The sequence below is a fragment of the Ammospiza caudacuta genome, chromosome 8, assembly GCF_027887145.1.
Source record: "Ammospiza caudacuta isolate bAmmCau1 chromosome 8, bAmmCau1.pri, whole genome shotgun sequence".
Lineage (NCBI taxonomy): Eukaryota > Metazoa > Chordata > Aves > Passeriformes > Passerellidae > Ammospiza > Ammospiza caudacuta.
In genome coordinates, this window is record NC_080600.1 from 31,856,751 (window position 1) to 31,880,083 (window position 23,333).

At 36.1% G+C, this 23,333-nt stretch overlaps 1 protein-coding gene across 1 annotated transcript in view; it reads left to right on the forward strand.

Moving 5' to 3' along the window:
- Positions 1–23,333, forward strand: part of PTPN4 (protein tyrosine phosphatase non-receptor type 4) — a 105,317-nt gene that overhangs the window by 66,495 nt on the left and 15,489 nt on the right. The window contains exons 12-19 of the mRNA XM_058810028.1: positions 1,171–1,343; positions 4,973–5,041; positions 11,741–11,875; positions 13,149–13,307; positions 17,748–17,907; positions 20,801–20,884; positions 20,970–21,026; positions 22,372–22,528. Of these exons, the coding sequence (XP_058666011.1) occupies positions 1,171–1,343; positions 4,973–5,041; positions 11,741–11,875; positions 13,149–13,307; positions 17,748–17,907; positions 20,801–20,884; positions 20,970–21,026; positions 22,372–22,528 (994 nt within the window). The remainder of the gene's footprint in view (positions 1–1,170; positions 1,344–4,972; positions 5,042–11,740; positions 11,876–13,148; positions 13,308–17,747; positions 17,908–20,800; positions 20,885–20,969; positions 21,027–22,371; positions 22,529–23,333) is intronic.

Sequence of the window (23,333 nt, forward strand, 5' to 3'; positions counted from 1 at the left end):
ACTTGTTGATAGAATCTAAAATTTTAGCTGTTTCATCCTTTACTGGATCCAGGTGAAGGCAGTCCATAATTATACATAGTTGCTCTCTTGCAGAATAGTAATCTACCTTGTTTATATTGTTTGACCTTTAGGTTGTTGATAAAGCCTTTTATAACTGCATAGGTAATGGGCTTAATTTCTGTTATCTTATTTCTGATTTCTGATTTTTAAATCGTTCTGTTCTCATGTCTAGAAAATACGGGGAACAGTTGGCAATACTTGGAATTTAAAAACAAATATAAGTAATCTTTGTAATTGAATTAAAATATCAGGATTTAGTTTCTTGAATATAATTTCTTAAATTTCATCAATAAGGAGTAAGAATTTGCTGTTTGTTTTAAATCTATTTTATTTTGCTCCAAATTTGTCCGGTGGCTGAAAACAGTGTCATTCTTATTCCTGAATACAACACTGGGGGAAGAATTGCAGGTCTCTGTGCCTTGGTTTCTCAGCAGATCTGAAGATGAGCAGACCAACAAAAGCTTAACTTGGAAAAGGACTTTACTGCTAAGTTAAATCAGTTAAGGTGTGCAAAATGTTGGGGAGAATTTAGTACTGTGAAGAGAAAGAAAAATGCTGCTGATATCTCTGGACCTACAGAGGTTGTTATCAAGCTCTCTCAACAGGCAGAACAGCTTGACTTGCTTTGCCATTTTGCTTTTTGCATTTCCTAGGAATCTAGTCAATCATTTAGAAGTAGAAACTGTCATTTATTCTTGAGATCAATACCTGTTCCCAATCTTCAACTGCCATGTGTTCATGACAATTACTCATTTTAGCTGTAGTTTTGAACAGAGAGACACATTGTCTTTGAGCTCCCAAATCATGGAATTCTTTCCATGTTGTTTGGGTCATACCTTTTAGAATTGTTTCTATATAACTAAACAGACTGTTAACCTTTGAGCAGGCTGTTTTTAAAACAAAAATAACTCAGAGGAACAAAAAAATTTCTTTATAGAAATTGTAAAGGCATTTCAAAAGGGTTTCTTACATATAAAGTTAATAGAAAATTAAAGTCCTACTTCAAAAAAGCATTATTTAAAAAAAATACCCCAAAGCCAACAATATTTCTTACTTTCAAAAAGAACTTTAAATAATTCTTATGTGAAATACATTTTTCTCATTTTTTAGCATGAATCTAGGGAAACATTACTGGGATTCAACATGGTGAATTACAGAGCATGTAAGAATTTGTGGAAAGCTTGTGTGGAGCATCACACGTTCTTCCGTTTGGACAGACCCCTCCCACCTCAGAAGAACTTTTTTGCACATTATTTCACTTTGGGTTCCAAGTTCCGGTACTGGTAAGTGCTGATTTAAAATATATGGGGAAAAATATGAGTAGTGAGCTCGGGGAATGATCTAGAATCTATATTCAGATGTAATTCAAGTAGGTTTTAAATCCTGCAACTGTTCCCCTTCCCTGTTGGCCTGAGTTTCAAATTTTTTAAGATAGCTTGAAAATACAATTATTACATTATTAGTGGTCATTGTTGCACTAGTGCTCTAAGATTGTCTCCCAGGCAGCATTTCTTGGCCTGTTTTCCTGCTGGGTTATGTTTAGCTTAAAAATGTTGTCTCAAAATTTCAAAGTCTTTGACCTGGTCTTTTTGAAAACTGTTGAGTCTCAGGTACTGCATGCAGCAATAGCAACAAAACAGACCTAAATAAATACCAAATAGAAATCACTGAAAAGAAGCTTGTACAAGTAAAGCTCACTTATCTACATGTATACAAATAGGAATTAGGTGAAAACAAAGGACATACATGTTCTGTATCAAACCCAGAACTTTAGAAAATGAGGAGGAAATTAAATCCATAACCTTTAAGGATGAACTTAAAATTACAGGCAAAAAGCTTGGAGGTGCACAGAATGAATGTGGAGTAACTATAATCCCTGTAATGCTGGAGTGGGTGGTTTTGGGTTTTGCTGGTTTATACTTTTTATTTAAAAGAAAAAATTTCTGTTCAGTGACTGAATTAACTGTCTCTGCAAGTAATGCAGAATGCCAGTGGTTTAAATCATGCCTGAAACAGAGAATAACAGAGCTGCTACTAATCATCCATCTAGAATGGCAGTAGTGTCTGTGACGTACAAAGGGACATGATGAAAAGCTAGAAAACAGAATAACAGGCTATTTCTGTCGCACTTGTGAATCGCATAAATGTATAAAGAGGAAAGTAATTCAGAGGCTAACTGTTTATAGCATCTGTTTTTGACCAGCATTCACAGTACCCATTTGAGAAACAGCACTCTGAACATTCAGACTTGACTCAATGTTGTTGTAGAGAATTTCAGGAAGCTTTTTCATTTCTGTAAAGATTTTGAATCTGAATCATTGTGGTTACTGTTACAGCTCTTTGATGATGACATCAAACTTAAGTTAACATAAGATGAAAAGGAAAACTGCATGAAAACGAGGAAGGTCATTAAAGTTGCTGGAACAGCAAAAAGGCTGGAATTTCTGCAAGTGGTTTGAGAGCTTGTTGAGAGGCAGTGTAACAGGAATAACATGGCCCACAAAGAGAGGTTGAGGGCTCTAGGCTTGTTTAATCTGGTGAAGAGGAAGCAAAGGGGGAATTCAGCAGCAATCCTAAAGCTACTTCAAGGGTGATGTCAGTACTGATGGACCCAAGGTGCTGGTAAGAGGCAGGGGAGATTTCACCATGAAAATCCTGGATGGACATGAGGCAAAGTGTTTGGTTTTTTTTAGAGCTGTGTTGCCAGAACAAGTTACTTGGACTGGCTGTGGGTTCTTTGTTAGAGGAGGCTTTCAAAAGTCAGCTAGACAAAGCCATGGCCAGAGATGACCTGGTGTCAGCAGGAGATTGGACTAGAGACTTCTAGCCAACATCTGTGTGATCAAAAGGAGTCAGTAAAATACAGAACTGACAGGTCTTGACAGAATTATCTCCACTTTTGAAAGAAATTGAGGATATGAAATTTTTGAACGATTGAATTGTTACATAATCTATTTCCAGTGGTCTAAAATACTTCTATGCATCAAATGATAAAGAATATTTAGGATTTTTTTTTAATAGAGCTTCCAAGAGGGACCTAGAAGATGGTTAGTGAGCAAAGGTGACTTCTTTACACTGCCATTGGGTTTTTCTAAGTGGTTCTTACAGTATTCCTCACCAAATACTTGTGAAAAAACATGAGGAGTTTTACTGTGTATTAGCATCTCTTTTAACCAGATGGGAAACAAGTAGGTTCCTTTTTCACACTGGAGGGAATTTACCACTGCAGTGATGCAGAGTTTTGTAGTAAAATCTGAAATCAACAGTAGGTTTTGGTGGTGTTTCACAATGAGGGGTAAATGGGCAATAAAATAGTAGATCAAGTTCAGTGCTGAAAAAAGAAAAAAGAGCAGGAGCATTGTCTGAAAACCTTAAATCAGTTACTAGTAGCAGTTATAGAAGGACAAATAGAATTATAGAATTATTTGAAAGGAATATAGGCAAATACAGCCAACTTACTGCTTGTTGGAGTTTAAAATGTGTAACCCCAGCAATTTTGCTGGCAGCAGGTATGGAAAGAGAAGTTTCCTGGGTTTGCAGCATGGCAGAGGTTGGAGGGCAGCTCTGGACACTGTTGAGTCCAATGCCCTGTTCTAACAGGGTCCACTGTAGCATGTTGCCTAGGAGCATATCCAGCCAGGTTTTGAATGTCTCCAGGAAGGAAAACTGCACCATCTCTGAGCAACCTGGTGCAGTGTTAAACTATCTTAAAGTAAAAACTTTCTTTTGTCTTGGTGGGTGATGAGGATGTTGTTTTGTAGCCCTGTCCTTGCTGCCTGCCCTGATTAAGATGTCTCATATTTCTGTTTGTGCTCATGGCCTTTTGTCCTGTCTCTGGACTCCCTTAAGAAGCATCTGGCTGTAGTTTTTACTTTCCCTTTGTGGCATTTGGTCCTCCTGAGCCTTCTCTTCCTGAGGCTGAGCAGTCCCAGCTCCCTCAGCCTTTCCCCATCCCTCAGACGCTGCAGAGCCTCAGTTGTGTTTGTGGCCCTTTGCTCTGGAACTCCACCAGGCATTCCAGATGTGCTCTCACCTGTGCTGGGCAAACCTGCTCTCCAGCCAGTTGGCACTCAGCCTGTGCAAGGGGCTATTCCTCCTCAGCTGCAAGTCTTTGCATTTCCCTTCACTGAATTTCATGAGATTGCAGCTGACCTGTTTCTCAGGTCTTCACACATCCACTCGTTCTGTGATATGAAGGTGGAAATAGCTGATTCTTTGCTTTCATTATGTAAATATCCCTGTAGGAGGCTCTGTGCTTGTTCTGAAGTTATTAATGGAGAAGTGGCTACAAGAGTGAGTGTTGCTGGTATCTTGTCACCAATTCTTAAGTGCTGATAGATACTCAAAAATGATATTTTTTTCTAGAAGAGAAATGATGAAATATTATTAAGAATCTTTGATTTGACACAAGACATCTGGTCTTGTATGAAAAGTCAGCAAGTTCCAAGATCTAAACTTAGTTTTGACAAGTTGCATAGAAGAATACAATCCTGATGTGCTAATCATGTAATTTTTTCGTCTTATTTTACTAAACTAAGTAGCAACTAAGTTACTAGCAATTCAGTGAATAGTTTAAGAAGAGCATGGAAGAGATGCTGTAAATGTTTAACAGTGGCTATAACAGGAACTATTATTATGTGTTACCCTGAGATCCAAGCAGAAATTTCTTATTGCTTTGGTTAAAAAAAGCAAACAAAAGGGAAAGGTTTTGTTACATCTAAAATTATTTGGAAAGAAGACCTACATTTCTACCAAATGCTTTCTGAGGTTATGCTGTACTGAAGCTAGGGCAATTGCTTGAGCATGACTGAAAACAGAATTTAGGCATTTTGTTGAGATGGTTCAATTTTTAAAAAGAAATTGTTATTTAATCATGTTGGATTTAGTGGCTTGATTTTGTTTTGCTTTCCAGTGGGAGAACAGAGGTGCAATCTGTGCAGTATGGTAAAGAAAGAGCAAATAAAGACAGGGTATTTGCAAGGTAAGTAGTTTACATTCCTTAATATTTCCCCCATTTATGTATTTTAAACACTTAGGATAGCCTTCAGTCTGCATAGTTTGTTGTTACCTGTATTACTCTCTGTGCTGTTTTTATTACAAAGAATGGTCTCCTGCTGTTTAAAGACTCCATTAAAATACTGAGTTAATGGGTATTTTTGTCTGTAATAATATCTTGCAACTGTACACGTGTATTTCCTTTAGAAATAAGTGCAGTGAGTCTTACTTGTGAGAGCAGCTTTACCACTGTAGTCTCTGTGAGGTATTTTACTATGAAAAGTGAGCTGCTTCTGAAGGTATTTGGTCACAGAGTGGCTGGCTAATCGGGAGTATATTACTTAATTTTCTTCCGGGCTCCTGAGCAGTTTTGTGATGACAATAAAAGATTTGAAACATAAATTTAGTTGTTTCTTCAGAAATTATGATGCTGTGTTCCATAGTAAAGCACCTGCTACATCCACCTGGCAGTTTGCTCTGATCATGGATAGAATCCTTGTGGGGAGAGAGGGCAGACCTGTCCTTTTTTTCTGCTTCTACTTTTACCAAGATCTGGGATGTCTTTTTGCCCCTTAAGGAGCTCCGGAGTTGAAATTCACACTTGAAAACTTCTAGTAGTAAATCCAGCAAAGTGCTGCCATTTTCCAAGTGCCTGCAGACACAGTTCCTAAGAGCATTGGTGAATTCTGCCTTGATTTCCTTCCCTGTCTCCACCCCTTCTTTCCCTTTTCTGTGCATTAGAATCTACTTTGGGTTTTAGCTCAGCCCACCAAAGATAGATAGCTGCATACTAGGTTTGGGGGGCAGAAATGCTGGTTCAACAAATAGATTTTATAAAACCATTTTTTTCTGTGTAAAACTCTTTTTTTACTCCATTTAATTTGCTTTGGAAATGTGAGTTAATTTAGATTTTTACTTGGAGCAACATTTTTTAGTACTCAGGAGACTCAGCACTGTGACAGGTGAGCTTTACTGCACTGAATGACAGTTGTGAATCAGTTAAAAACTGTTTTTCTTGGTGCACTCTAAACTTGGCAATTCCCCACAAGTCAAGAGAGTGGAGGAGAGCTGATACTTTGTGTTGAGAAGTATTTTTATCATTTCAGAAACTCTTATGCAGTAGATGGCACTCTTCCCTTTGCAGCAAAACCCAGCAAGTTCTGCTGGGGGTCACTTGTAGTTTATAAAATATAGTTGGATAAAATGGATGAAGTCAATAAAATCAAAAGCCATGGCTGGAGCTGTTCTTATTTTCATAAATCTTGGCTTCTTTTAGTTAATAAAATGCTTGGCTCTTCCATCCTCAGGAATTTTATTTTCTGTTGTTGCTTTTTTATTAAGAATAGAGCATTTATCCATGTATTTTGAGTTTCTAAGTGTTGATGATTGATGTCTGAGGCATATATGTTTATATCAGTGAAATGAAATAATGGTGTATTGTAACAAATACATCTCAAAAGGCTTTTAAGAAATCAGCTACTTCTTCTGTCTTCCTCATGATAGTGTGCAATTAATTTATTTTCAATTTTAAAGACCTTTCATATTTTCAAGAGTGAAAAAAGCTTGAAAGAGAAAACATTTCTAGAACTCAGTGTTGTTCAAGAAACTTAATTTAAGAACATTAATTCTTTGTCTTCTGAGCATTTGCATCTCAGGTTGACATGCTAAGTAGATGTCAGCCCTTTTGTATTCATACAGAAGATAAATTTTGTTTTCTAAGATTTTCCAGCTATAGTGTGGGTTTTATTCCTGTAACCTGCCTTTCTTTTTTGTGGTGTGTCTTTATCAGGCAAAGTCATGGTAGCATTGAACAGCTTTTTAACCTCTCAGGCAGTGGGATTCTTTTGGTGGATTTTCAAGGTCTTTCTTGAGAACTAGGCGGGCACATGTGTTGAAATAATTGCTGTTGCTTTTCTTATTATTGCATAAGAAGATTAATTCAAGATCAGTTCAAGCAATATTTTCAGTGGCTTTTTGTAGAGTTATCCAGATTTACACTTGGATTTCTTAAAAATACCTAATTAGAAACTGCCTTATTTGAATTAATGCTGTTTAAGCAAACCTTTGAATCATTTCATGGCGAGAAAATGAATATAGGGAATTACACAGAGATGTTACTGGAGTGATCTGTTTGCTCTAAGTTGGGAAATGTTGATTGCCACAAGTAATGGCTAGCTGCTCTGGCCTTTACATGCTGAGTGAAACGTGGGTGCAGAGCATGAGACAGGGAAATAAAATTTTTTAACAGCCATTTAAATAAAACAAGCAATTTTTATCTACAGGAAGCAGGCTTAGCTGTTTGTTCTCAGGATTTTACTTTAAATTAGCTGAAGGATTTTTTTTTTTTTTCTAAATTGTAGAAACCTTTACATTTAACCTTTAAACATGGAATTTTTATTATTACTGTGAAGGATATATTCAGTAATAAATCTCATACATTATGTAGGTGCTGTTTTCTTAATCTTCATGCAGCACTAAATTCAGCATTCAGAAGACCGTTGCAGCAGTTGTTTAGCTTTTTTGTGGGTGTTTTGATTTTTGGTTGGTTTTGGGTTTTTGTTGTTGTTAGGGTTTTTTGTTGTTTTGGGGAGGTTTTTTTATAATTTTCATTACAGCTTTTCTCTTGGCCTCATTTATTGCAGGATATTCACAATCCATGAAACGTCATAAGAATTCCCAGAAACCTAATAAAAGTACATAATAAGAATAGAAAAGGTTCAATCAAGTCATGAATTGAGAGAATTCTTAAAGGGTTAGGGTTTCTCTTAGAGTTCTTGCAAAATATTCTAGGGCTGCTCAGTTCTGGTGTGCACGGGGGGCTGAGAGCAGGGACTTTGAGTGAGAGGGTGTCAGTCATTTGTATCTGCAAACTCCCTGTCATAAATTGGAGTCTCTGTTTCCAAAAATTCAACCTTGCTTTAATTATGCACTTTTTGATGTCTATTAAATAATTTCTCAGGTGCTTTAAATTGCATATGTCATTTGTGCAATGTACCTTGCAGATTTGTGCATGGTTTTGCCCTCTTGGTTGGCAGCAGTATTTGTCAGATTTGCTGAGAAATGTGTTCCCTGTACTCCTTGTCAAAATGCAAAGCAAAGCTGTGGCTTCAGGTTATGTTTCTTTTTGGAACAGAGATTACTTTTTAAATTCCCACCTGTATTCCCAAACAACACCTCTATTCTTTCCCACCTTGTGCAAGGTTTTAACCCTTCAGCTGTGGATGCCAAACAAATTCTGTATTTGAAGGCTTTCTGTACTGTAGCTGAGCTAATAAAATGTCATGGGTTTTTTTAGTTGGATTATGTAATTCCATCCCTGCTACTCAGTTTTGAGTGTTTGGGTTTATTTTTTGTATTTGCTATAACATTGCAGCTCATAAGACTTGGGGGCAGGTAAAGTTTTCAGTTTCTGTCGCTACTCAAATAGATGGGACTGCTTCCAACTTTTAGGAATGTCTCTGCAGGTACACCAGAATTAAATCTGAAAATGGCTTATTCTGTTAACTATCAGTGCCCTGTGCTGGGTGCAGTAGAAGCATCCAGGTTGAGCAGACAGAGGTGAAATTTAAAATTCAAAAATGTCAAAGTTTTATGCATCTTAGTTCTCCTCTCCTATCTACTCAGCTGCACTCTGGTGTGAGAAAATTATTTTAATATTGCTAGAAGTCAGAGATAAAGGACAAATTTATAGGTATATTTCACAACAAATCTTAAATGTTAATTAAAAAAAACCTTATTGTTGGATTTAGAAGTGTTGACAGGAGAACTAAAATTGGCACAGCACTAAGAAGTTCAGTTCTGCAGTGTGGTAATTTTTTCTTTGAAATTTCTGCAAAGACAGGAAATTGGGGCAACAAACACGAGTGGGTGGGGACTCTGAGGTTAGAGCTGTTAATAAAATAATTGAGACGAAGCTTTGGTGATAAACACTGCAGCTGTTTATCATGGTGGTAAGGTGATCTTCTGAAAGATCAAACCCTATCCACAATAAAAGGTGAGTGCTTTCTTGACATTGGACGTTTCCATATGGAAGAAGGTGATGCTTTGCTCATTTGTGTTCCTTTGTTGTATTGATTGAGGAAGTTTACATAAACATAGTTACAGACTTTGGCTTAAGATACAAAGCAATGGGGGTTATTCAAGCAGTCAAAAATGTAACTGTTGGAAAAACTTGGATTTTTTTCCCCACGCTATATGCTCCTGTGTCTCTCTTTGTAATTTATCTAGTTTCACACAGGCAAGTATGGTGCACTTATACTGTTGTTGCATGTTAAATAAAGAAAGCCCCACTTCCAACTTTTCTACATTCCATTTGTTGCTTTTTCACTGAAGGTAAATGAGGTTCAGTAATTGCCTTTACTGTATCTGCAGTCTGTACTTACCTAATTCAGCATTGGTTATATTACGTTCTTCTACATTTTTTCCCTCAGACTCTTCTTTGGCTGCCAGTAGAATCCAGGTCTTGGCAGAGCTGGCTCTTGGTGCTCATCTACTGGGTGCAAACAGATGATTAAGTGTCAGCAGGGTCCAGCTGATCAGAGCCCTGATCAATTAAAGAATAGCAAAGGGCTGGAATCAGACACACATTTCAGTTCTGCTGTTTCAGTTTCATGTTCTTTACCTGTTCAGAACTGCTTGCATGTACATGTTTGTGAAGAAAGATACCAAAGTGGTTTGAGTTGCTCACATTTGAAGTAAATTACTGAAATTGGAGTTTTGGTTTAATTGATCTGCTACAAAGCTAATTATTTTTCAAATCAAATTAATATTCCTTAAATATAGTGAAGCGTGCTAAGAAACTGGATGTGCTTCTCTGGAGGAATTAGTTTATATTTCCCTCTTTTCAAATATCAATGTACTATTAGATTTTTTCCCCAAGGTGAAATAACACCTGAAATAGTATTATTAAAATGGCCCATCTCACTTAACTGCCTGAAATTTGTCAGCTATTACTCAGTAAGACTTTAGAGCAGTAAAGCAGAGTGCAATACATGTTTAGAACTGCTTGGTGGGGTAAAAATAAAAATAAACCCTCCACAAGAACACCATCACTCCATTAGTACCAAACAGTATTGACATCTTACTTATTTGTGTCTATGAAGCTTATTCAATATAGTACTTGATTGGTTGTTGTTGTAGATTTTTTTGGTAATGTTGAGGACAATATTATCTGCTCAAGGTGGTGACTTGCATTGAGTTTTAAGTTCTCTGAGAAGCAAAAATACATATTTGTTAGCAAGTTTCCCGTTTTCAGAGGATGTAGTTTGTGTGCAGGTAGTTCCTTAATTTCTCAAAGTTCCTTCTTTCTGGAGTTGCTCTTTCAGTAAACCAGTAATAGTGACAAAGATAAAGAACAGTTACCATGTGTCACAGGGACAGTGAAGGGAGAAATTAATTTTTGATCTGAATGTATGGAGCTGCTCATACAATAATATGTTGTCACCTCATTGCACAAAACTGGAGAATTTAGTGATAGAATGTGAAGGTAAATGGAAATTAAATTCTTATATCACAAAAGTGATATAAGTATCACTTGAACTAGAGAGGGTTGATTAATTATAGATGAGAAATCTGAACTAAGTAGTTTTATTTTACTTCTACTACTATGAAAGCAGTAGAAGTAAAATAAAAACCTAGTAACACAAAATGTACAGGACATGTATGGATTGTTTTAAAGTATTTTTGCTGTTAGTTGAAGAATTTTCAGTTGAAAACAGCAAAATGTGAAAGTCTGGGTATGTTTTTAGTTGCAGGATGACTGAACCATCCAATGCAATGCTAAGAAAAAAGCAACCACAGATGATTTATTTGCTGCTTTCCAATATAAACTGGAAATGTATTTCAGGAGAGATTGCAAGTATGGTTTCATTTGTGCTTAAGAAAGAGGTGAAAGAAGCAGGAGCTTGTAGGCATCCTGGAATGACCAGAGAATGGGAAGAAAAAGTTTTGTTAATGTCAAGAGAGGGCAACAAGTAGAAAGCAGAATTCCTTTTGTATAAAAGCACTGCTGAGAATGACCTTGAATCTGAAGGACATTACTGGCACAAAACCAGATGAAGTTCTGTTACAAAGAAATTTAAATAGTTAAATAATATTATTGCATCTGTCTGGCAAGTGACAAGGCATTTTCTGGGAGAAAGCCTGTGGTCTTGATGGAAATCCCTGATGTCTAAACAAAACTTTGTAACTCTGTTGCCATGTTGTTGATTACCTCACTTTCAGTTCTTGAAATTCTTTGGGAGTATTTTGGCCTGATGTTTTTGTTGCTTTATTTTTCCTGAGGAGCTAAGCAGTTGTGTTACTTAGAGGGTTTTTTTTTTACTTGTTTTTTTGTTTGGTTTTCTTCTACATTTATTAAGTTCAGATCTCTCGGTGATTATGCTGTTTGAGTCATATTGTCTTTGAGGCATTAAAAGTCTAGTGAGTTTGCCTGTCTCCCTCACAGCCAACACTAGTTTATTAGTATTTCAATGGCGTTTTTTTTCAAAGTCCATTAAATAAAGTACAGTAGATGGAGAAAATACAGAACTGCCCATGTAAATACAGCTGTGCATTATTATGTTTCCTTTCTTACATATCATTTAGTTTCCTGTGATAGAACATCAGTTTCATTGTGGTGAGTTTTATATAATTTTGTTCTTACATCATACAATTTTTGGTTAGTCATTTGACTTTCTTCTTCTAGATCCCCCAGCAAACCCTTGGCACGGAAGGTCATGAGTGGGATGGACTGGGAAGTAGTGAGCAGGAACTCACTGTCTGATGACAGGTTGGAAACACAGAGCCTCCCATCACGGTCCCCACCTGGAACCCCAAATCAGTGAGTAGCATCAAATCTCTCCCTACAAGTGACTCTCTACCTCTGATGGGAGTGACCTACTTGTGTAATAAAGGGATTCATGGGTTATGTAGACAAATAGCTTCAAAAAATATGTGCCAAATGATTCTCTGTAACACTTGGCTTCAGATTAAAAAAAATTTTTTTAGGGATGAGTTTTAGGTGCTTCTCACCTTTCTCACTTGACCTATAAAAAGTGTAGGATGTGTCACACTACCCTAAATTTGAGAGTTTGAGTTTTCTAAAGCTCAGTTAAAACTAAGCTATTAATTTGGTGTAAAAAAGACCCTGATAATAAAATCTATGGGATATTTTAAACATAATTTATTTCACTTAATACCACTTTTTTAAACATCGGGGAAAATTACTTTATTGGAAATCCTTGCAAGTTTATTCCTCTCAATTTTTGTGCCTTTGCTTTCAATGTTCACTCTTCATATGATAGAGCCTTCTGTTTTAAGTGAGTGAAAAAACATTCCTGATTTCATTTGGAGGGTAACCAATTTTCTCAGTGTGCTGAAACTTGCTTAAGAATCAGTGTTATTCAATTTTGTGTTACATAAATGTCAGGATTTTAAGATTCTACAGCATATTATTCACAAGATCAATGTTGTAAATACCTGTAGCATTTAAAAATTACTTTAATTACTTAAAAATTACTTAATTACTTAAAAATTACTTTAAAATTGTGTAATAATGATGCTTAAAGAATAATATACTTAATTCATACATGTTTAAAAGAATTTTAATATTGTCATGCTAGTTTTCAAATAGGAAAATACTGGGTTCCAGAAATTATAAAACTCTCTGTGCAAAGCTTGTGATTCTTCTAGGGGAAGATTCAGGGGATAAATTGTTCATCTTAATAAATTCCGGTTTAAGTTCTGCCATGAACAGTCAGGATTTGTCTTCTTAGGAATCTATTTTTCTTCTTGTTGACTGGGCTGCTGGCTTGTTCATTGGAGCATAATGGTTTCAGGCTTCTTTAATTAAAAGTAAATAAATTCTTTCAATAGCCCTTAGTGTTTATTAAAGTAATTTTTGAAGACTTAAAAAAATGAAATACATGTTGATCTGACAACATAATTTTTTCAGTGATTTTTGAAATTTTAATAAAAATATGTGTACGAACATGTGCTTGCACTGAGAGAAAATAATTTTTTTAGCATCCCATTTTAGTGGGTGTTATCAGAGATGTAGATTAACAATAAAATTGTTGTTATTTCACATTGCACTGCTCTGCTTTCCCTCTCAGTCGCAACTCTGCCTTCACTCAAGAAGGAGCCCGGTTACGACCCTCATCAGTGGGACATTTAGTGGATCATGTGGTTCACACCTCCCCCAGTGAAGTGTTTGTAAATCACAGATCTCCATCCTCCACCCAGGCCAACAGCATCATACTGGAATCATCCCCGTAAGTTCTGCTCCTACCAAGCCACTGTGGCATGCAGGGCTGCTGAAGGGAATCTGAGATCCTGGTCTTGAAGAATTTATTGCTGAATGTGGGGTCAGGGAGAGCCAGGCAATCTAATAAAAAGTGGTTGTTATTTAGGGGTATTAGTGTAGGTCTTACTGTGAGAAAGAGCTACAGATACAGAGCTGAACACCTGTGTCTGACATGTTCCAGATTCAGGATTACAATACCATCCTCACCAACACAAGATGTGGGTTTGCTGTAATGTGACCATCAGTGTCTGGATGTGGAACCAAAAGTTGGGTTTTTGATGGAATTGAATGAAAGTTTTAATTCCCACAAGTCTGCAAATGTTGCTTTTTTGTCAAGTCACAGAAGTGAGATTTACAAACTACTATGTACCTTTTTGGCAGCTGGGCATTTGGACATTGCTAGTATTGTTACAGAGTTAATTTTCTATTTTTTTAAGCTGACACTTAGGCTTAAAAATAAGCTTTTTAGTCAGGCTATTTTTTTTTTGTTTTTAATAATGATGAATATTCTTTATAGTGTAAGCTTGCTTACCATTGGATGCAATGGGTGAAATAAAAACTATTATTCCATACTGGGTCCAGAAGGAAGACAAACAAAAATCCCCATTGAGTTATTCAAAGATACTGAAATACTCAATAAATTGTGTTCAGAATGCAGATTAATAAGGAAAAATATTTCAATATATACCATTTTATCCCTGGCACTGTACCCTCTTAGTGTAGCTGATAATGTAATGCCAGATATGCCCTCATAGTTTTGTATCATAATCTCTATTAGCAGGGAAAGCATACAAATGCTTTCAGTTGAGAACTCTAAAGCAGCGCATAGCTAATTACATGTTTATAAACAAATGGTATGTCTCAGGAAAAATTACTGTGGAAAACTCTTTAAACACAGTTTAAAACCTTGCTTAGACTGACTGTGCTTTCAGTTTTAACAATTCTAATTTTTAGGAGGGAAATAGAATACAAAATTTTAAAAGTTTTCTAATATAGCACATGATGCTTTTTACAATAGACTACAATATTTATAATTTGACTCAGCTAGTTTCTTAACTTTCAGGGTTACGTAATATTAATTTGACTTAGGCGCGTAAATTCTCCTTTTTTTTGGTGGAATTTTAACATATTCACATGCCAAAGGACTCTCAGAACTGGAACAGATGAGAATGTTTTCTCATATTAGAGTTTCGTTGTCCAAAGGCCACACAGGGTCAGGTTCCTTCTGTTGTAAGACTTCCATGTGAAGTCAGTTAAGAGAAGCCCTTACTGAATGACACATGGATACAGTGAAAAAAGCACAATTATTAAATCTCTCTTTTATTTATATCCCTTTACTTGAAGTTGTACAAGATCTTCCTGAGTGTTTAGGATTTGTTTATTTAGTACTTATTTCTTGAGTAAGTCACCATAGAAATGAGTCTTAGAAAGAGAGGAAGTGGTTTCTACAACTATGGCTTCTTTTTCATGTTTTTGCACTTTTTATGTCCAAGCACTAAGTGTTAGGGCTTCCATTTTGGGGTTTTTTTTTCCTCTTGTTAGAAACTTAAAACTGAAATTTGATATCCCGGTATTGATCTCTAGTATAAGATACTTTCAAGAATGGGGACATTGACTTTCAAAAATATATGAATTCCATTAAGGTATTTTGAAGGTTTAAGCTAATGTTATTGATTCAAGATTTGCCATTTATGAAGGAAAATAGTTGACATGAAGGTCATAGTAGCTATATAATTTTAAAGTATACTGTTCTACAGTCCAAAAAGCTATTTCTTAATCAATTTGACCTTTCTGGTGGAAAAGATTTGAGTAGTCCATGTGCTAATTTGTCAGAAACTCTTATTTATTTATCAAATTTATATGTGTGCAAAAGAGGGGCTAACCTGACTGGCAATAGGCTTGGTGATCTTTTTGAGTTTGGAATCAACATAGCAAAAGAAATTAACAGTTTCCATGCAGTTCAGAAGTATATTATAGTTTAGCTAATATGACCTTTAATTGGACATCTTTTCTCCATCTGCACATCCTGTTCAACACTAAATGGAGAGATAATGCTTGTAGTTCCCTTAGCTAATTATAACCTCAAATTCCAAAAGCACGTGGTAAGTGTTTAGTTTAATAAATTTATGGAGGTGTGTATGGAACTTTTGCTAAATATATTAAAGAGATCAGACCGGATATCTGTAACAAAAATACCCAAAGCTTGCCAGTGCCAGGGTTTGTATGTTATTTTATTATTATGTAAATTGCTGAATTCAGTAACAGAGAGCTGCTTTGCCTGCAAAATAGGCTGCTTTCACTGCCATTGTCTGAGCATTCATAAGGAAATTCAAAGCTGACTGGGCAAATATAAAGCACTGAAGTTTATGCCCGAGGCTTGATTGTTAGTTCTCACAAATCATTATGCTAATATATTACAGAACTTGCATTGCTGCTTGTAAAATGCTCATTTAAGTAACTTTTCAAATCCTTTCTTTAAGTTTGTGTGTTAGGTAGGAATTTACTTGTGTTTGTTGACATGTATGTACAGACATCTAGTCAAACATCAGATCCATCTTCTGCTTTTATCAGAATAACTTCTTTTGTGTTTCTATTCATGTTTTCTGTTCCTTTTTTCTTTGGTTCCAAGCTCTCAGGAGTAATTGTTTTCAGGAAAATACATAACTTAAAAAATTGAGTAATCTGTGCTGGCCAAACTTGAATGAATGAGTGCATAGGCAGCTAAAAATCTCTGGGTGACCTTTGTAAGTCGATGTCTAAATAGTTTATAGCTGCCTTGCAGATTTGTTTTGCAAATGTTGACAATCATCATATTTTTCTCTCCACAAAAATGAATTTAGAAAAGCTGCTTATCTTGAAAAATGAAATGTGCTCTTTTTTCTGTTACTTGCACTGAAAAGTGTTAAGAAATACTATTTTTCTTCCCAACTGTGTTTTGAACATAAGGTTCTTCAGACATCAGACTGAATAATTAGTGCTTTTTTTTTCTTGTAACACTTCCTGAAAAAAATATTTTCTGAAAGTTGAAATAAAGCAGAAAAATAGAGAAAAATATTGTTGGGATCTTTTAGAATGTGCTGTTTTCTCTCATACACTGACAAAAACGTTACCAGTTTTGTTTTCTAAGACTATTGACTAATTTTTTTTAAACTGAAGCAGAAAATGTTTGGCATTTCCAAGTGAAGTGTTCTATTTCCCAGTTTTCATGCTTTTTGAAAAAGGTTCTTTTTTTTTTTATCTGTATATTCCATTTTGCTGAGCTTTTTATTTTTGAATATGTATCTGGGATCTGCCTTTCTTGAATTGCACAGAGACAAATTTTATGGTGTGAAGTTTGATGTGTGCCTTAGGTTTTCAGATTTGCAGCAACTTGAAACCTTGTGCAGTCTCATACTGAGAGTCTTGCCCTGCTAACAGTTCACTGAGGCAAGACTACTGAATACAGCAGGGCTGCTCATGTTTGTGTCTTTTGGAAGGAGTTTTGTGATGAGTTACCACTACAGCTTGCTGATAATGAAAGGAGCAGTGTCTTCCTTTTGCCTCTGGGAGTGTCCTTCCCTCCCTGCATGGTGGCCAGCTCTGAGATAAACTGGAGGACCCAGGCTTGTCCAAAAAGTGGTTTTGGTTGCTTGGTGTAAGCTGCCTTAGCCAAGGGAGGAGGACCAGTTCTTCAAGGAAGCAGCCAGGGATGTGGGTGAAAGAACAGACACCCTATTTTTGGTGGTAGCATTCTCTTTAGATTCAGCTATAACCTGTAAGTTCATTCTTGATGGTTTATGGATCTGGTATAAGTTGGCTGTTGTCTGGAATCGTTAAATGACTTAATAGCACCTTTTCATGGGGTGCTTGTGGAGGAGACGTATCCTGCTGGTATTTAGAAACTGGCGTTCAAAAAAGTTACTGGGAACTGTGAGCTCACTGCCCTTTTGAGCCTTTCCAAATGTTCTTTTTAATTCTTAAATATAAATCCCTATAATGAAAGATGAATCATATATTTATGTAATACGAATTACAGAGTTTAGCTTTTATTCCAAGAGGACTAACAAAAGGAAATTCACCATAATATACAAAAACACAGAGAACATTTGTATTAATCTACAATGGAGTGCTTGCAGGTCAGAAGTAATGGGTTAAAGCATGTAAAACCATTTTTAAGAAGGTTATAGGTAAAAGATGAACTTGCTGGTTCTGTGTACAGTTACTTGTCGAGAAAAATGCTGCAACAGGTGCAAACATAAGCTGCCAATATATTCTACTGCACTACATTTTGAGGTTCTAAAAATACCTACAGATAACCATCTCTCAAACTCTTTGAGTTTGTTCTAGCGTTTTCAGTTTATTTGCAGCCCTGAAAGAACTGTCAATATCTCATGGTTGTTCCACTTCATATTTCTATTTTGGTATTTAGATCTCAAGAGACTCCTATAGATGGGCAGCCTCCAGCGTTGCCACCCAAACAATTTAAAAAGAACAGTTGGAACCAAATTCATCATTCACACTCACAGCAAGAACTGGATAACCATATTAATGAAACTTTTGATGTTCCTGCATCACCTGAAAAATCCACCGTAAGTTTTTTGATCCAGTTGAACCATTCTGCTTTTTATCAGAATGATGGTCCTATTGTACATGGGCTTGGTTCTGAGGCATTTCAGAGCTGCTGTGTTTGTGCATTACATTGCAGCACTACTGTCCCTTCACTGGCTCCTGCTGGTTTGACTCTAGCTGCTGGAGAAGTGCTTTGTCAGTTGATAACAAATCACTACATTGGGATGGTTTTGCACACCTTTTGAGCATTAGCTTTTCAGCACATGCAGAAATTTCTGCCTAACCTCTTCTTTGAGAAGCCATTTGCCAAAAATTTTAAAGACATTGCAGGTGTTTAATCTAGCTTTAGCTAAAAAGCTAAACTTGAAAATGCCTACCAGCTTCTAAAGCAGTTTTATCAGGGGAAGCTTCTTGAGTCTGTGGTTGCATTTCTCATCAGAATTTCCAAGAAAGAGAGTATCTAGAGGCCTGTGATAGCAAATACAAAAATATCACCAGTTCTTTTTCCATAATCAAGCATGTGTGAGATGAGTAAGATAGTCAGTTGATTGTCTGACTGAGGAGAGATCTCCCTGATCACTTTTGTGGTTTTTGTCCTTCCAGAAGTTTTCCAGTGGTTCTAGATGTTATACCAATGTGAACAGTAAATAGAACAAGAAATGTGTTGGAGGATGGGGAAACATCCAGATGTAGCAAATACTGTGTAAACAGTTTTGTCAGCCTCAGGCATTCAAAATTGAGTCACCTCCCCAAACTGATATTTAGAAATGCCTTAGTTTGGTTTTTTTGCATCCTGAACTGTAAACCTCTGGAGTTCTGATCTCTCAGGCCTTACAACAAAGTTAAGATTTCCATAAAGCCCCTGTTTCATTTCATAGCTGGGGTTCTAATAAAAGACTAAAGAGTGAGAGTTTTGAGTGTTTTGGGAATGTTGTAAAATTTTTTTGTTGTAATTAAATAATGAAACAGAATTTGTAACAGCTTTGTCTTCAGGCAGTGCTTACCTGAGTCACATTAAAGTACTGTTGCTTTGAAAGATAACACTACTTTAGTCATCAAGTTTTTCTGCCCTGTATTCAGTTATCTTTACCAAATTGACAAAAATAACTTTCACTTGTTTTTTTAACTCCTTTTAGTTCTGCAAAACCAACACAGCTGTGTGAATGAGTTGGTTTTTTCTCTGTGCATTGTCAGTGTGATTGTTTGCTGTGCTGCAGTGGGACACATTTATGCAGGCTCGCTGAAGGCAGCTCACTGTTGTAATTGAACATCTAATTTGGTCTGCCGATGACTTTTTATTTTGGGGATTGCAGAAGAAGGAACATAGCATGACTGAAATTTTTGGAATGTTGCTTTGTTTCAAAATTGCTTTTTCTGACCAGAATCCAGGTTCCTGCGCTGCTACAGTCTTTTGCTGTTCCATCTCAAATATTTTAGAGAGTACCCCTCACCATTTTGACTTCATAAAACTTTTGAATTTTCTTTGTTGCATGTATGGAGGGTCTATGCTGAAAGGTAGTAGGACACATATGGGAATGACAACTTTTTACTCCATCTGCAATCCCCAAGTGTCCAGTCTGAGAATGTCAGAAGTATTTGAAAGTACTTGAAAACAGGTGTGGTCAAAATCCCTTCAGTCAGACACATTAAGGATGGCATACAGTCCTCTCTGCATACTTGCATTATAAACTTCTGCTCAAAATAGCATCTTAAAGCAGGAAATTAGCATTTCCTTTCTGTCTGGGGAATGCAGGGGCACAAAAACTGCCAAATGCTGCAGGTGAGCACTTGGTAGATGTTCATTCTGTCTATCTCCCACACCAGTAAGCATAGGCTGAAGTGATTGGCATATGATCAGGCTTCCTAATGCCCTTCCTTTTCATTAATATCTCTTGTGCCATTACTTTCCCAAATTTTTCACTCTTTCATTACTATGAATACATTTGGTGAATTTTGTTTTGTTTTAACCAAGAACAGAAGACACCTGCAGCTGAGTTAACTTCTAATGAGCCAGATTGTGCAGACTTCTTTAGCCTAGTGAAACTCCAGGTTCTGAACTTTCTAACATATAAAAGTACTTGCTTTTCTAAGTTCTTCGTTTATTTTTCTGAGTATGTGTCTTCTGCTTTGCTGTAACTAGTAACATTGAAAACTTTCTTGAAAAACATTTCTTTTTTTACTTTGCACTCTCACTGTAGGAACTATGGAAATGCTAGCTAATGTTCAGTCTGTGAAATAAATGTAGATGGGAGCCAGCTAAAAATCACTTCAATGGCACTAAGTTGTTTTTTTTTCAGATTAAAGAGGTAGCTAATATTCCTGAGTTTATTGGCATCTCCTTTAACAGTGTTGTTGTCATCCCAATAAAACCAAGAAGAAAGCAGCTAAAATTTTCAGAGGTGAATCAGTGCAGAGCATATGTCACACCACATAATCTACTAGACTGAAAATGGAGCAAGGGATAGGGAACCAGGATTTCCTTGCTTACTACTGGCATATTGCAGTTAAGAGAAACAAAAGGACAATTATCTTCCTTTTCATTGTAATGCATTCTTATTGCAGCTCTTCACTGTGGTCGTAATTAAAATAAATTTAAAATTAATTTAAGAAGTTTCCATTTAGTAAGCTATTTTTATTAGAGTTACGAAGCCAGTTAGTCTTTTCTAATATTCTTTCTTACTTTGAGCTTACTTTGACAAAACAGGCCTTTAAATTAGTTATGTCCAAGACTCTTAAATGTATAATTTTTCCCTTTTATGCAAACCCAAGATGTTTGTGTTCTTGCTTGATATTTTCTCAAGTGTCCAGGAGCAGTTATTTGATAAGGAAACTGCAGAATTATTAAATACAATATCCTCCAAATCTAACTGTGAACAAAATATATACTAATATAATATCACTTTTGTCCAATAGCCCAATGGTGGTGTCCCCCATGACAATCTTGTTATGATCAGAATGAAACCAGATGAAAACGGAAGGTTTGGCTTCAATGTAAAGGTAACAGTACATCTATTCCTTTTACGTTTATTAAGGTTCTTTTCTGACATTTGGGATTTCTCACTAATTTAATTTGTTTTTAAAGGGCGGATATGATCAGAAGATGCCGGTAATAGTGTCCAGGGTAGCTCCAGGAACACCTGTAAGTTATCAAAAAAGCAGACTTGGTAGCAATATCTGTGTATCTTGAAGGATGTACTGAAAATTATAAATTGTTTTCTAGCTGACTATGAAAATTAGGTTTTGCTATAAGGTTACCAGAACAAAGCAAATTACATGCACTAAAAATTTGGTGGGGCTGTATAACATATTTTTAAAATATGTTAAATCTTTAAAAGTATGTCAAATCTTTAAATATGTCAATCTTTAAAAGTATTTTTTCCCTGCTGAAACAAAGTTTAATTTCTGAAAATTACAAGGCATTACAGATGCTCAGTATGTACTGGTACTTAAGCTGTTCCATCCTAAAAATACTTTTACTTTATTGCTTTTTTTAGATATAGACATTCAGTAATTTCACATAAATTACATATTGAAAGAGTGTTAAAAATAACTAAAATAGCAAATGTCTTACTTCAGTGACAGATGTAGCTGAGTAAAGCCAACATGTAGATTAAAACCAGACATTATGAATCATTCATCAGGTCTGATTGTGTGTTGTTACTGATGTTTAGTGACTATAAGAGTGTCTTCAAACTAGGCACAATATTTGTCAATTTATTGCCAGAAATCCTGACCTGGTATTCAGCTGACTGGAGTCAGCTCTGTCAATAGGTGTTAGAGTGGAGTTAACCATTTATTTGCCCTTTTTTTTTTTTTTTTTTTTTATTCTTTGAAAATATTGAAATGTTTGCTGAAATAATTCTTCATGTGTCTTGTTAATTATTATCCCTGAAATATTTAATAACATGAATAGTTTTGGCTTTAAAAATTCACTCTGTAGGGAGAAGATAGTTGGTGATGGCTTGAGCTCTTTCTTTTCTGCAGTGATGTTTAGAACATGGTTATAATAACACTTTTTATCACCTGATTCCTCTCCCTGGGATTACTGGGAGTTGTGCATTGTTTTTTGCTATTACCACTGCAGTATTTCAGACCTGAAGCATTTAAGCCTGTGAAATTGATTTGGACACGGTTTTGCCATGTTTCTCCCCTCCCTGCTAAGATAAAAACATCCTGCTTTTTATTTGCCTGTACAAAGGGTGATTCAAACAGAGGAGCTTTCTGCATCAGCTGAGGGGTAGAGTAACAGCTGCTGAAAGACACATTACAGTGCCAGTCACCTCCCAGCTGCAAATGGGAATGGCACTGCCTGTGGATTGTGTAACTCTTGGATTTATCATTTAAATACAGTGCAGCAGCCATAGCAACAGGGCTGTTAGGATTGGAGAGCCCAAGTATAGTTACTTTAAGTTGTTATTTTGAGGTAAGAAATTGGTAATGGCTTGTGTTACAGATGGTTTTGGTTTTTTCCCTCAACCTTGCAGGCTGATCTGTGTGTCCCTCGTTTGAATGAAGGGGACCAGGTTGTCCTGATTAATGGCAGGGACATAGCAGAGCATACCCACGACCAAGTTGTGATGTTTATTAAAGCCAGCTGTGAGAGACACTCAGGGGAACTGGTGCTCCTAGTTCGACCCAATGGTGAGTGGCTTGTGCATCATAATTAAAAATAAAAATCCACACCCTGCTCTCAGTTTCTAACCTCCATTTTGTGTCCTGGCATGGAAGGTGTAACCTGTAAGAAATAACTCCCTTCCCTGAAAAGGAATTGTCACAACAGAGTGTATCGATCCCATAATCTAAGGAGCTGTGTATAACTAAGTATTGCAAAATAATAAAGTCAGGCATAAAATATTTCTAACAGTGAGCTAATTTAAATTTTGTTCTCACTCTTATTGATAAAAATGTCCAGAAAGCTATATGGATATTGAATATATTTCATAAGGTTATTATTGTTCTCTTAAGGAAAATTTAGAACAAACACAAACAAAAAATCCCCTACCAAATACTCAGTGTTTGGGTGACATTGGAAGTCAGTACATACAAAATCCTTCCATATATTTTTAAATCAATCCAAAACCACTGGTAACATTTCTACTGAGGAGTCTTAGTAGAAGTGCTAAAATGTAGTCTAAGTAAAAGCTTATGTAGTGTATTCACAAAATACACTGTTGGAGCATAGCCAGCAGATGGGCCCTGGATTTAATTCTGCTGCACTTCCTAACTTACAGTGGAGTTGGAGAGGAAAAAGCAGAATGAAAAATATTGACGTTTAATTGGAATAATTGAAATTACTTTTGCAGAGTACCTCATTCACCTCATAATTTTTTTTCCCTTTTTCACTAATTTGCACTCCCCACTTACATGTGCTGTCATTCTGTGTATAAGTTCTCTTGCAGCTTTTGTGTGCTTACTTTCTTTTCAGACAAAATTATGAGCTTTGTTT